Below are 11,879 nucleotides of genomic sequence, written 5' to 3'. Positions count from 1 at the left end.
TGCAGCTGTCGCTCTTCGAGACGCGCGGTGATAGCGAAGGAGTGCAAGTCCCTCAGGAACATCCCTCTCCTGCCTTTGCTTCCTCTAGGGAAATCTTGGAAAGCAGAATCTGTGTGCATCCACTGCTGCCCCAAAAACCCCCCAACCCGTCACTTCTGTCACACAGAGGAGCAGCACCATCCACATCCTGCAAAGCATTCCCAGATGTACTCAGATGATGATTTCACTTTGTACCTCTCAGGGGTCATCTGTGCTGTTTAATAAAAAGCAGCTTTTCAATCAGCTCCGTTCCATGACACTGCATCAGCTGGGATGGAATTAACTACAGAAAGGCAAGCTTATTCAAATCATCACAGTGCTGGGAGTCAGAGCAGCTTGGATATGGCAATTCAAAGCAGCAGGACTTAAAAAAAGAGCAAGATATGACACATTTGTCAAGTCATGTGTTCTGAAGTGGAGTTTTAGAACCACTTGCTCTGAACACCATGTGAAATTGCATCCATTTAAAACTTTTGAAGTTCAGGAGAATTGTGATGTAACCTTGACCCATATGAGGAAAAGAATGAAGTCTCCCCATTCACTCTTAATGAAAAGCTTTTTCTGTTGAATGTGTGTTAAATGGCCACAAGTAGCTGTGACACTTAGGTCACCCTTAAGAGCCTTTAATTTAAAGACAGAAGATTCAGTTGACATTGGAAAATGTATGGGAAAAGAATCAAATAAGTCACAGATATAGGCCCAAACATACACACACAATCCCAGATTGCAAAGCTACCAAACTACAGCAACACAATCTCTGTTTTTCATCCTGCTTCTAAGCTTATTATTTAGAATCAAGCTGGGGAGATTCATTTCTTCAGCTGCTGCACAATTTAACTAGCCGGGAAGTTCTATATAGGAAATTTTTAAATGGTTTTGCATGTTAATGTGGTATTCCTTAAGAAAAACAAAACAAAAAAACAATTTGGAAGTTGTGGTTTCCTCCTCCACAACTGTATTTCCAAATGCTTTGGTAAATAAATAGAGCCTCCATTTCTTGGCACTGTTAAGCACAACACAGATTCAATTGTATTAAACATTGCTTATTTGATATATAGTTGGCTTAAACTTAAAATTAGGTAAACTTAACTAGAGCACAGACTAGTGGCTTTGAAGTATCAATAGGATGTTATTTGCCACCCGACAGACCTGAAGGAGGAACGGCCCAGCAATACACACACGTGGCTCACAACCTGTCATTGTAACAAAAGAACTCCAGAGGCGTTTTCATTAATTAATATATTTTCTGCATTATAGTTAACATATGGACTTTCTTCGTGTCATCCTTATTTCGTTAAGTATTGATATTTTGTTATATTCAGACATGAGTACATTTTCGAAGTCTTTTGCAATAAATATCATAAAATAATAGAGATTCACATAATAAATATTCTTTACAATAAAAAAAGTTTTAACAGACTTTTGTCTTAAAAATAGTTGGGATTCAACTTTGTGTTTTATACATAAAATATACAAAAAAGGACCACAATTTGTGGCTAAGGCAATAAAACAGGGACAGGATAAAATTATAAAGTACAGAGCAGAGCTAAACTCACTAAGCCAAAGGATCACAAGAGACTTGAAGGATTCAAGGACATTTAGGTGACTCAATGACACCTGAAGGCTGTTTGGATACATGAACACCACCAACTTTAATATCAACTGATACTGACAGACTATAAAAACAGGATTAGGAGGGTGGAGTGAGCAATATCCTTCAAAGACTGGACAGCAAAAGAAACAAATGTGTTGCAGCCACAATGTCTCCAATGTGAAGATCTACAGAGTGTAGCAAAAACTGAAGTTACATAGAAAATGTAAGAAAAAAAAAAAAAAGGAGGCAAGGCAATTCTCAGGTCTGAGAATGTTCCAAAAGTTAAGACAAAAAGAGAGGGGGAAAAAAAGATGCAAAAATAAGCAGGCTGCTTATAGAAGAGTCAGGCCTTTCATTTGGTGAAGCCTTTATTTTACATCCCTCTCCAGAAAGAACACCCACAAAAAGTTATTTCACAATCCAGCTCAGGATTGTTATTCAGGAAAGTTATTCTTCCTTGGCACCCAGGAGGTTGAGAAAAAAACCCATAACTTGCTGAGAACAACAACAACAAACAAAAAAACAAAAAAACAAAACAAAACAAAAAAAAACCCAAAAAAACAAAAAAACCCCACAAACAAATCTTTGGGAAGATATTCACAGAGCAAGAAGCTTCAAGAGCCCAGTGAGCCCTCACTGTCTCCTTCAGGAGTGGTTCAGTTACAAACTCAAAGACCCTGCCTGAGCGAGTGGCAGGTGCAGATCTCAGGTCCACACTTACCAAAGAGCAGCAGTGACTGCGTGAAATGCTCCACACTCAGCCAAGTCAGTAGGAGGGGGAGAGTAGAGATGCAAGGGGAAGAACTCATGTGTCTGAAGTTGGGCAGACAGAAAGGAAAGGAACAGTCCTCCCAAAATGGGAGAGAAGGGAGAAGAAAAGATGGGAGGAGGGGGGAAAAAAAATCAGCTACAACCTGAAAAACTGAAGTTGGAAGAAGTAAACCTCCCTCCCAAAATCATGAGGGCTTGCCCTGACCCCGGGAGGGGCAGCTCTCCAGTTTACAATAGACTGTGTTTGAGTTCTTGCACCGGCACCCCGGACGATTGACGCGGTCGTAGCACCCCCGGCAGAGTTTTAGGCATCCTTTGGCCGGAGGGTAGCAGAGCAAGCAAGGCAGGAACAAGGACATGGCTCCCATGCACAGGTACCTAGAACAGCAGTGTGCCTGGGAGCAGGAGCAGGGATTATCCGCGTACGAGTCCCCTTCATCGTCGTTGGAACAGTGGTAGAAGATCCCTTTGACCAGGCACATGCAGGTGCCGTACTCCACCATGCTCTCGGCCGAGCACAGGCACTGCCGGTTGCAGGCCAGGCAGGAGGGCAGGGCCCGCGGCGCCGTGCACTCCCCGCACTTGCACTTCCCGCACTGTTCGCAGATGAACTTGTGCTGCGTCAAGTCCTCTTTCAAAGGCCCCTTCAGATCGTCCACAATCAGGGCCGACTGCTTGGGCTGCGCCCGGATTGTCCGGTCGGGTCTGTGGCCGGAGCCCGGCCGGGAGGGCGGCGAGCGCCCCAGCAGCCCTTGCTCTGAGGAGGCGCTGCTGTTGCTGCCGGAGCTGGCCGCGCTGCCCGTGCTGGTCGATCGGCTCAGCACGGGAGCCCTGGTGTTATGCTGATGTGCCCCGTGCCCCGCATGGCCGGGCCTGTGTTCGTAGTTATTATTCACATTAATTGGTATAATCTCGTGAGTCCTCTCATGCTTCTCCTGCCTTGGCGCTGTCCGCGGACCCGGTTTTTTCACCACCGACGGCCCCTCGGTGTATTCGTTGCTGCCCCTGATGGCCTTGATCTGGTCCAGTGACAAGATGGTTGTGGGCTGGCTGTCCCTGTCATAGTCCAAGCGCTGCCGGCTGTCCAGGGAGGGCTGCTGAATCACCACCAGGGAGCCGCCGCTGCCATGCTGACTTTGGGGCTCCATCTGTAGTGATCTCTGCTGCTGGCATTCAGCGGGAACCTGGCATGCATCTGAAATCCTGAAATAAGGAAGGAGACAGAAGGTGTAAATAAACACTCCGTGTGTACATATACACATGCAAGATCAAGGGCAGCGCAGGGATAAAGCATGGGATATTTTCTGAAAACAGAAAGGACCTGGCAAAGCCCAAACTGCCCCAGCCACCTGGTACTGATCACTTTCAGCAGGGGATTACAGCAGTGCTGAGGATCTGGCCAAAGTCCAGTAATGGGGAGAGTCTGGGTATGGCATCATAGATGAGGAATGCAAAGGAGACCCCATGCCATTTAAAAAAAAATTAAAAATCCAGTATTAACTTGTATGCTTACTTGGCAAGCCAAGGGAAGTGCCTCTCCTGTGCTACTGAACTCAACATCTGTCTCTAGCAACAGCAATTCCGAAAGCCCTGACACTGAGCTGGAAACAGCCAAGAACGACACTACATTCATGTTTCATATGGCAGAGTGAGGAATGAGCCCAGTTCTCACTCTTCTGCCTGAATCTGCAGCATCAGAAAGCTCCACAGATTTGCTTCCTAGTGCATTTGGAAAGTCTCCCTCTTAAAGTGACGTATGTGCATTTCAGAGTCCTGAACTAAGTGCTGTCAAGTGGCCAAGACATTTTCTGTGAGAAAGTAACTCAGCCTACACATCTAATATGCTCCTTTATAAAATTAAAGCAAGGGTGAAAACAACCTGTTTTCAAATATTTCCTGACCACAGGCCAGAGCATGAAAGAAAAATGGGGTAGAAAAGGCTTAGATGAACTAGGTGTCAAACAAAAAGTATCTGAAGGTTCACGAGAATGTTAAGAGCAGATAAAAAACCCTTAACAACAACCTCAAAACACAACGAACAAATCCATTTTCACAAGACAGATTAAAAGCTTCTCAAATAAACAGAACATCTGCTCGTCTATCTTTTAAATAGTAGGGGAACAGTAGAGATGCTACACATTTCCATCCCTTTCCATCCCACCTAGCTAGAGACATGAAGATTACAACACTGACTGAGCAAACTGCAGTGACAGTTCTGCATCTACACAAAAATGTAGCTGAGTATCTAAGTGCCACATTTATGCAGGGAACCAGGACAACAAACTGCTTTTCTTTACTGTCAGCCAAAGAAGAAGTCCCTTTGCACTCCCCCCGAGATGCCATAAGCATTTACCTGAAAGCAGAGAAAGGTAAGTACTATCAAGCATTTCAAAAAGTCATCCAATAATCCTAAGAAAGTGTCTTGCCTACCCAGAGCACAGCCAGCATGGAGCTGTTCCCCACTCCAGAGAGGAAAAGGCATCGTGATGTGGAAGCACAGAAGGAACAAGAAGAGAAAAGGTTTCTTCTCGCAGGCAGTCACCATGGGCAGAAAGTGACAGCTTCTGCTGTGACACTAAGTCTTTGTTCTCATCCAGTCGTCAAAGATTTCATTTTACATCTAGCATCACCTATGTAGGCTTTGTGGTCACCAGATTAAACAGAAACCCAAACACTCTCACTTCTAATTCACAGAAGAGAATCACAGAATGGCTTGGTTGGAAGGGACCTAAAAGACTGTGCAGTCCCAAAGCCCCTGGCCACGAGCAGGAACACTTTCCACGAGACCAGGTGGCTCAGAGCTCCATCTGACCTGGCCTTGGACACTTCCAGGGATGGAGCATTCATGGTTTTTTCCTGTGCCAGTGCCTCACCACCCTCCAGCAAAGAATTTCCTCCTACTCCACACAACAAGCCGCCTTCTTCACGAACACTGAATACAAATCCACAACAGACCGAGGGTGAATGAATGCGAAAAGGGAAAGATTTACAGCTGTACCAGCCAGGAGCTGGGCTCCCTAGGGGATGGAAAACAATATCCCAAGAAAATGTGGAAGACATCCAGTGCCATCTTTGGGGGGAAAGCGCAACATCAACGCGGCGCAGACTGACAAGCCCAGCTGCAGACCGGGGCGAGAGTTGAACCAGCCACGTCCACCCCCGCTCATATCGCTCGTAAATTGCTTCCCCTCCGGACAATAAAATAAAAAATGAGTAAAACAAAATAATAAAATAACGTACGGCGCAGGCGGCGAGAGCCCTCACGCTTCTGCACCCGGGGCTGCGCTCTCTCCCCGCACCACGGGAGTGGGATCCCGCTTCCCTCCCCTCCACACTCGCTCGGACACGCCGCCGGCCCCCCCGTCCCGCCCCGCTCCGCCCCGCTCCCCGCAGCCCCGGGCGGGCGGCGGCGGCGCGGCGCCCTCGGCGCCCCGAGCGGAGCGGATCACGGCGCTGACGGAGAGGAAGGAAGAGGAGGGGAAAAGGGGAAGAAAAAAAGTTATGAATGAAAACATGGGCTTTTTTTTTTTTTCCTTTCCCTCGTTCTCTCTCTCTTCCACAGGGGAAGGCAGACTTTAGCCCGGCACTGCCTCGGGAGGGCGGATTACCTGGCGCTTAAAGCGGCCCTGAGAAGCTGCTCAGCCCCGGGGTTCCCCGCGCTGCGGCTCGGCACCCCCGCCTCAGCCCCTCCGGCCCCCACCTGCGAGGAGCGTTTGGGGGGTGTTTTTCATGTTCTGCTCGTTCGCAGCCGATCACGGTCCCCAGCAAGCCTTCCCGCAGCAGCCCGGCGCCTCCATTCCGGGAGGGGGACGGTGGGAGGGTGGTCGGGGCCGCCCCTCGCCGGGCGGGCGCCGCAGCGCCCCGCGGCACCTGCTCGCTGCGGCGGCGCCGGCCGCAGTGTGAGCGCACGGCGGGTCCCAACTTACTGATGTGCAGGGTGCCACAGGGAACGGCAAATCCAGCGGGCGGGGGGCGGCGGGGCCCCGGCTCCTCGCTCTCCCTGCCCCCGGGGCGGGGAAGGCCGGCGGGCCCCGCTCCTCGTCCCCGCACGGCCCTCGCTCGCCGATCTCCACGTCCTACTGGGCCAGCGGAGAAAAGCCCCGCTCTGCTGCCCACCGCAGCTCCCCTCTCGCGGGGGATAGCATGCAGCGGCCCGGGCCGCCCGGGTAAGCGGCGCTCTCCTTCGGCCGCAGCTCTCTCGGTGAGGCGACAGGGAGCAAATCCAGCCCTTCCTGCAAAGCGGAGTGTCTGGATCGAGCCTCAGGCGGCTGCAGGCTGCGGCAGGCAGCAGGGCTCTTGCGATGCAGGTCTCCGGGAAGAGACGGCGGGTGCGAGGCTCCTGCTCCGGCTGTTTATTTCCCTTTGCAATCGCAGAGTGCAGGGCTGCGGTCCCGCTCCGGCGCTCGGCTTCACCGCATGTTCCTTGCCGCAAGTCCCGTCTGGCAAACCACAACCTCTGGTGCGAAAGATTTGGTTGGTTTGGTTTCTGGGGTTTTGTTTGTTTGTTTGTTTTGGTTTTTTATTTTCTTTTTAAAGCGATCACGAAGCTGCTCTGGCTCTCAAGGCAGAGCTCAGCGAACTGCGGACGAAGCCAGAGGCAGCGCAATGCAATGGCCTTGCGAGCTCCCTGCACACAGCCATGTGCTGGCTGTCGCTGCCGGGGGCCGAGTGACAGGCTCGGGGCAGGGGCAGGACGCGGCGGGGAGAGGTGGCCCCGCACGCCGCAGTCAGGCACTGAGGTCTCTGCAGGCTCGACAGGGTCGCGCAAAGCTCCGACGCGCAGGAGACCCCGCGTCGGGCGGGACGGGCGAGTACCGACCCGGAGCTTCTCTGTGAGCAGCGAATCGCGCCCAGCTCAGCACCGCCGGCTCGGGGAGCCGAGCCTCGGCTCTCTCGGCCGCTGCCCCGCGGAGCAGCGAGCGCGGCTCGCCCGCACCTCCCGCACGCCTCACAGCGCGGCCGCCCCCAGCGGAGCCCCGGCCGCCCGCCCGCACCTGACCCGGCGGGAGGGGGGTGTGCGGCGCGGCGAGCGCCGCCCGGGCTTACCTAGGGCCGGGGTGAGCGCCCGCCTCCCGCGGCACATTGGCGGCGCGGATCCAGCCCGGGCAGTGCCGGCAGCCGCTCCGCGCTGCCCCGCCGCCGTTCCGGAGTGACTCGGGCCGCGCCTCGCCGCCTTTCAGCGCGCAGCCCCCGCCCGCCGCCGGCCGCGCCCCCCTGATGTCAGTGTGCCTCCGAAATCCCGGCGTGGATTCCCCGCCCTCCCGCCGGGAGCCGCTCCCGCGCGGGCACGGCCGCTCCCGCGGGCCGCCAGGGAAGGAGGGAGGGAAGGAGGGAGGGAAGGAAGGAGGGAAGGAAGGAGGGAAGGAAGGAGGGAAGGAAGGAGGGAAGGAGGGAAGGAAGGAGGGAAGGAGGGAAGGAAGGAAGGAAGGAAGGAAGGAAGGAAGGAAGGAAGGAAGGAAGGAAGGAAGGAAGGAAGGAAGGAAGGAAGGAAGGAAGGAAGGAAGGAAGGAAGGAAGGAAGGAAGGAAGGAAGGAAGGAAGGAAGGAAGGAAGGAAGGAAGGAAGGAAGGAAGGAAGGAAGGAAGGAAGGAAGGAAGGAAGGAAGGGAGGAAGGAAGGAAGGGAGGAAGGGAGGAAGGGAGGAAGGGAGGAAGGGAGGAAGGGAGGAAGGGAGGAAGGAAGGAAGGAAGGAAGGAAGGAAGGAAGGAAGGAAGGAAGGAAGGAAGGAAGGAAGGGAGGGAGGAAGGAAGGAAGGGAGGGAGGAAGGAAGGGAGGAAGGGAGGGAGGACCTGCTTCTCTCCAGCCCCGGCTCCTCCCGGCCCCGCGGCCCCGCCGGCAGAGGGAGCGCCCCGGGGGGCTCGGCCCGCGGAGCTGCCGGGTCCGCGCACGCTGCCCCCGCCTGCGCTCGGCCGGGCGGGCAGAGCTCATGGAGCTGCCGCGGCACCGCCGGGTTCTGGGATCTGCTCAAGGGCTGAAGTTCTGACACGCTCCTCTGACAGCGTTACAGAGAGATTCTTGTCTGTGTTTTACCGTCAGCGCCCTTCAAGCCAGGTGGAACAGCCCTTCTTTTATACTCACTCTTTTATACTCTTTATTTTCTGCTTCTATCAGTCTATTGCAGAGGCAGCTGAGGACCCGAGAGAAGCATTCCCTCTTGTCATCCTGCCATGAGACAGGAAGCGGCTCTTCCCACCGTTTTACGACTGGCACTGCAGCACCTGAGATGATACGAGTTATTGGCCTGGCTGTCTCTCTCCCCCCTTTCCAGCCCTGCCTTGTCAAGGTCCCATCCAAAGCTCACCACTGCATCTCTGCCACGGTGCCAAAGAGATACGGGGATGCTTTCCAAGCCAGTAGTTTTGTGGCCAGATATTATCTTTGATGTAAAATTTTTGGGGATTTGGTTTGGTTTTTCTCAGTGAGTGGAGTATTTTAACAGGCCACCAAAAGAACATGGGAAAGTGATGTAAAACGCATCAAAATTCTGAGAATTATTTCATAACAACATGTAAAGTATTGGAATAGTTGAGACTTCCAGTACTTGGCTAAACACCACTCAGCCTTAAGTTTATCTGAAACATACTAACAATCTCTTTCACAAAAAAACCCCATTCTCCCTCATTTTGCCCCCAAAGAAAAGAAGCATGTGCTGAGGATATGTGGAGCTGCTTAGCAGAAATATTCATCCAAAAGCAAACAATCCCTACAAACAGGATTGCACCACAAAGGTGGTACTCGGTGACAGTCTGTGCACCCAGCTCACAGTCATGGGTGTTTTCATTAAACTTCACTAAGCTTGAAAGAAATCACCTAAGCTACATTTTTGAAATTTTCATCATTATGCACAACCTTTACCTGAACCATCTATTTCTCTATGAAATCAAATTTATGTGCATTAGAAGTTCTATACTGAATACTAGAATACAGTACTAGTGGTAGTACGACTTCTAATACTTCTGAGTTTGTAATTAACAGATTGCTGATACAGACAAACCATAAATACCATTCCCCAATGACAGAGGCTCAAAGGACAAACAATGGCACACAAATCCTTGGTGTGGAATAAAAGTATTCCAAATCAGCATTCATGTTGCATTAGTAAAGATGGTTATTCATCAGAAGCATTCTCAGGTATACCTTGAGCACAAAGTACAAAACCATTTTCAGTGAAATCCATCTGAAAACTTCAGAACCTATAAAAAGTTAAAATGAACAAAAAAGTCCAACTGAGAATCAAAGTGACTAGGAAAATGAAAAAAAAATTACTCCTGCAGAGTAGTCTTAGTGGTGAAAGTTCATTTTGGAGCCTTTGGAGGTAGCAGAGCTCTCTTCTCATAGAAGTCCATATGCATTTTTCCCAGGATACTACCATAAAAACACCTCAACATCTTTCTTCTCATATCTCTAATGCCAGTACCACCTTAAAAATCCTATGCCAAGTGTAAGAGCTTGATTTTAGAAACATAATACTGGGCTTAAATGGGTCAGTCAAATAACCAAGGGTACTGGGCAGGTGTTCACTATCACCTGGCACCTGAATTAATACTTCACTGAAAGAAGGGAAAACCCTCCAGCAATATCCAAATGCTCTCCACAGGCTCAAGCAAACATTCCTGCACCTCACACAAGTCTATCTCACTAGATTATTCCTGGAAATTATAGCAGTGAAAAGTTCCAATTAGACAAAGGACAGCTACATTCTGCAGAATGGACTGGCACTTACGGCTACATCCTGGCACAGCCTTAACTTAAGAATTCATGCACAGGCAGGAATCTGATGCAACCAAGTTAGTTATTTTCTATCTCCAAACCATCATCTAGAGGTGGCCCAGCTGACACCAAGTCAATAGAGACTAGCCCTCTGTGCCTAAAGTAAATCCTTCAGAAAAACCTGCCAGAACGGGGTTCAAGAAACTGAATGATGGCCAAAGGCATCCAATCCCTGTTTCCCCTGTCACTCTGAGGATCGGGTACTAGAGATAAGCTCCTCTCCTGCAGTCAGATGCTACTTCTCTCTCATGGCAGCCTGAGTGCCAAAAGGTGCATTGGACAGAAGGAAACTGCAATCCATCCTTAGTTTTTTGTTTGGTTTTCTTCCTAATCCACACCTAGAAGCAACTTTTATCTCTAGGTGACTTAACTGACTTTTGTAAATATGCACTGCATAAACTGTGATCCTCCCACTATCAGTATTTGCACTATATACAAATATGCACTATTTCCATGGTGCATCCCACCTAGGAATATTATTCAATTTCTCCCTAAGCAGCATCTCTTAGCCCTTGCTAAGGCACAGATCCCAGTCCAGAAGGAAGACACACACTCAGCCCCGGTCACAAAGCCCAGGTGGCTTTGAGGAGACTCAGCAGAGAAAGTGTTTCCCTTTATGCAGGTTACTTGTCATTTCATAACCAATCTTCACAGCTGCAACAACATTTCTAAGGTTACAGAGCAATTCAAAGGCAACTAAACACATCCCTCCATTAGCATTTATTACAAAATTATGAACCAAATTGTTGTGCCAGTCTTACCTGTAGCATGTGTAGGTCAGGTACTTCCCCCCACCAGTGATGATTTTGCAGAGGTGGTGTCAGGAGAACCGACTGGAACCTGCAGCTCCCCAAAGCTTTGTGTGTCAGCATCTTTGTGTCAGGTGGAACTTTGTAGCTGTCAGTGCTTGAACAGTCTCAGAAACTCTCAGTGCTTGTTGGGACAAGAAAAGCATAACTAATTTTTTAACACACCGCTAGGCCTATATATACTACAAGGCTAGAGGAAATGGCCTCAAGTTGCACCAGTGGAGATCTAGATTGGGTATTAGGAAAAATGTCTTCACCGAAGGCACTGGAACAGGCTGCCCAGGCAGCTGGCTGAGTCACCAGCCCAGGAGGGATTTAAAAGATGTGTAGATGTGACACTTAGGGACTGGTCAAGTGGTGACTTGGCAACGCTGGATTGATGGCTGGATTCAATGATCTTCAAGGTTTTTTCCCAACCTAAATGATTCTATGATTTTAAAACTCTCCAACAAACCAACAAAATCCAACAACAGCTGTGGAACACTGCTGTAATAACAAGTGCTGTGAGCAGTTTCTCAGCAGCTGTCATGCAATCTTGCAGGCCTCAGCTTAAGCTGGTGTATGAGATGAATAAAGCTGCTCCCAAGAGCCAAACACCATGGGTGCTGTGGCAAAGGCATACCCTGACACGTACAGTGAATCACTTCAGGGTAAGGAAGAGAAAGCGAAGGCTGGTGTGGTAGCATTTCCCATCACACTTTCTACCAGACAGGTTGACCTTTATCTGAGATCAAAGGCACGGGTGGCTGGGGATTTCTTCAGCTCCTGTGCAGGGGCTGTTCTCAAAGCTCTCTGAAGATGCACAGCCCGTGCACCACTGCCTCTTGCCATCACTGCATGGGCTGCGGAAAGGCACACAGGAAATCCTCAGTTACAAATAGAATCTGGAGTTTTCACT

The 11,879-nt window shown here is 50.2% G+C and overlaps 1 protein-coding gene across 4 annotated transcripts; it reads right to left on the bottom strand.

Annotated features, from left to right (window-relative positions):
* Nucleotides 1-1,259: 1,259 nt before the first annotated feature.
* Nucleotides 1,260-7,608, bottom strand: SPRY1 (sprouty RTK signaling antagonist 1). 4 transcript variants are annotated; one of them, XM_063415110.1, is made up of 2 exons: nt 7,451-7,608; nt 1,260-3,607 (listed from the first exon to the last, which is right to left on the bottom strand). In XM_063415110.1, exon 2 carries the CDS (start codon nt 3,550-3,552, stop codon nt 2,590-2,592), a length of 963 nt encoding a protein of 320 aa, XP_063271180.1. In that variant the 5' UTR covers nt 3,553-3,607; nt 7,451-7,608; the 3' UTR covers nt 1,260-2,589. The 4 variants fall into 4 exon arrangements, with proteins under 4 accessions (XP_063271180.1, XP_063271183.1, XP_063271182.1 ...); XM_063415113.1 differs by lacking the exon at nt 7,451-7,608 and adding an exon at nt 6,331-6,860; XM_063415112.1 differs by lacking the exon at nt 7,451-7,608 and adding an exon at nt 6,013-6,315.
* Between the last annotated feature and the right edge of the window lie 4,271 nt (nt 7,609-11,879).

This window comes from Prinia subflava, chromosome 18, assembly GCF_021018805.1.
Source record: "Prinia subflava isolate CZ2003 ecotype Zambia chromosome 18, Cam_Psub_1.2, whole genome shotgun sequence".
NCBI classification, from domain to species: Eukaryota; Metazoa; Chordata; class Aves; order Passeriformes; family Cisticolidae; genus Prinia; species Prinia subflava.
The sequence above is the reverse complement of the archived record's forward strand: the minus strand, read 5'-3'. Positions and strand labels throughout refer to the sequence as shown.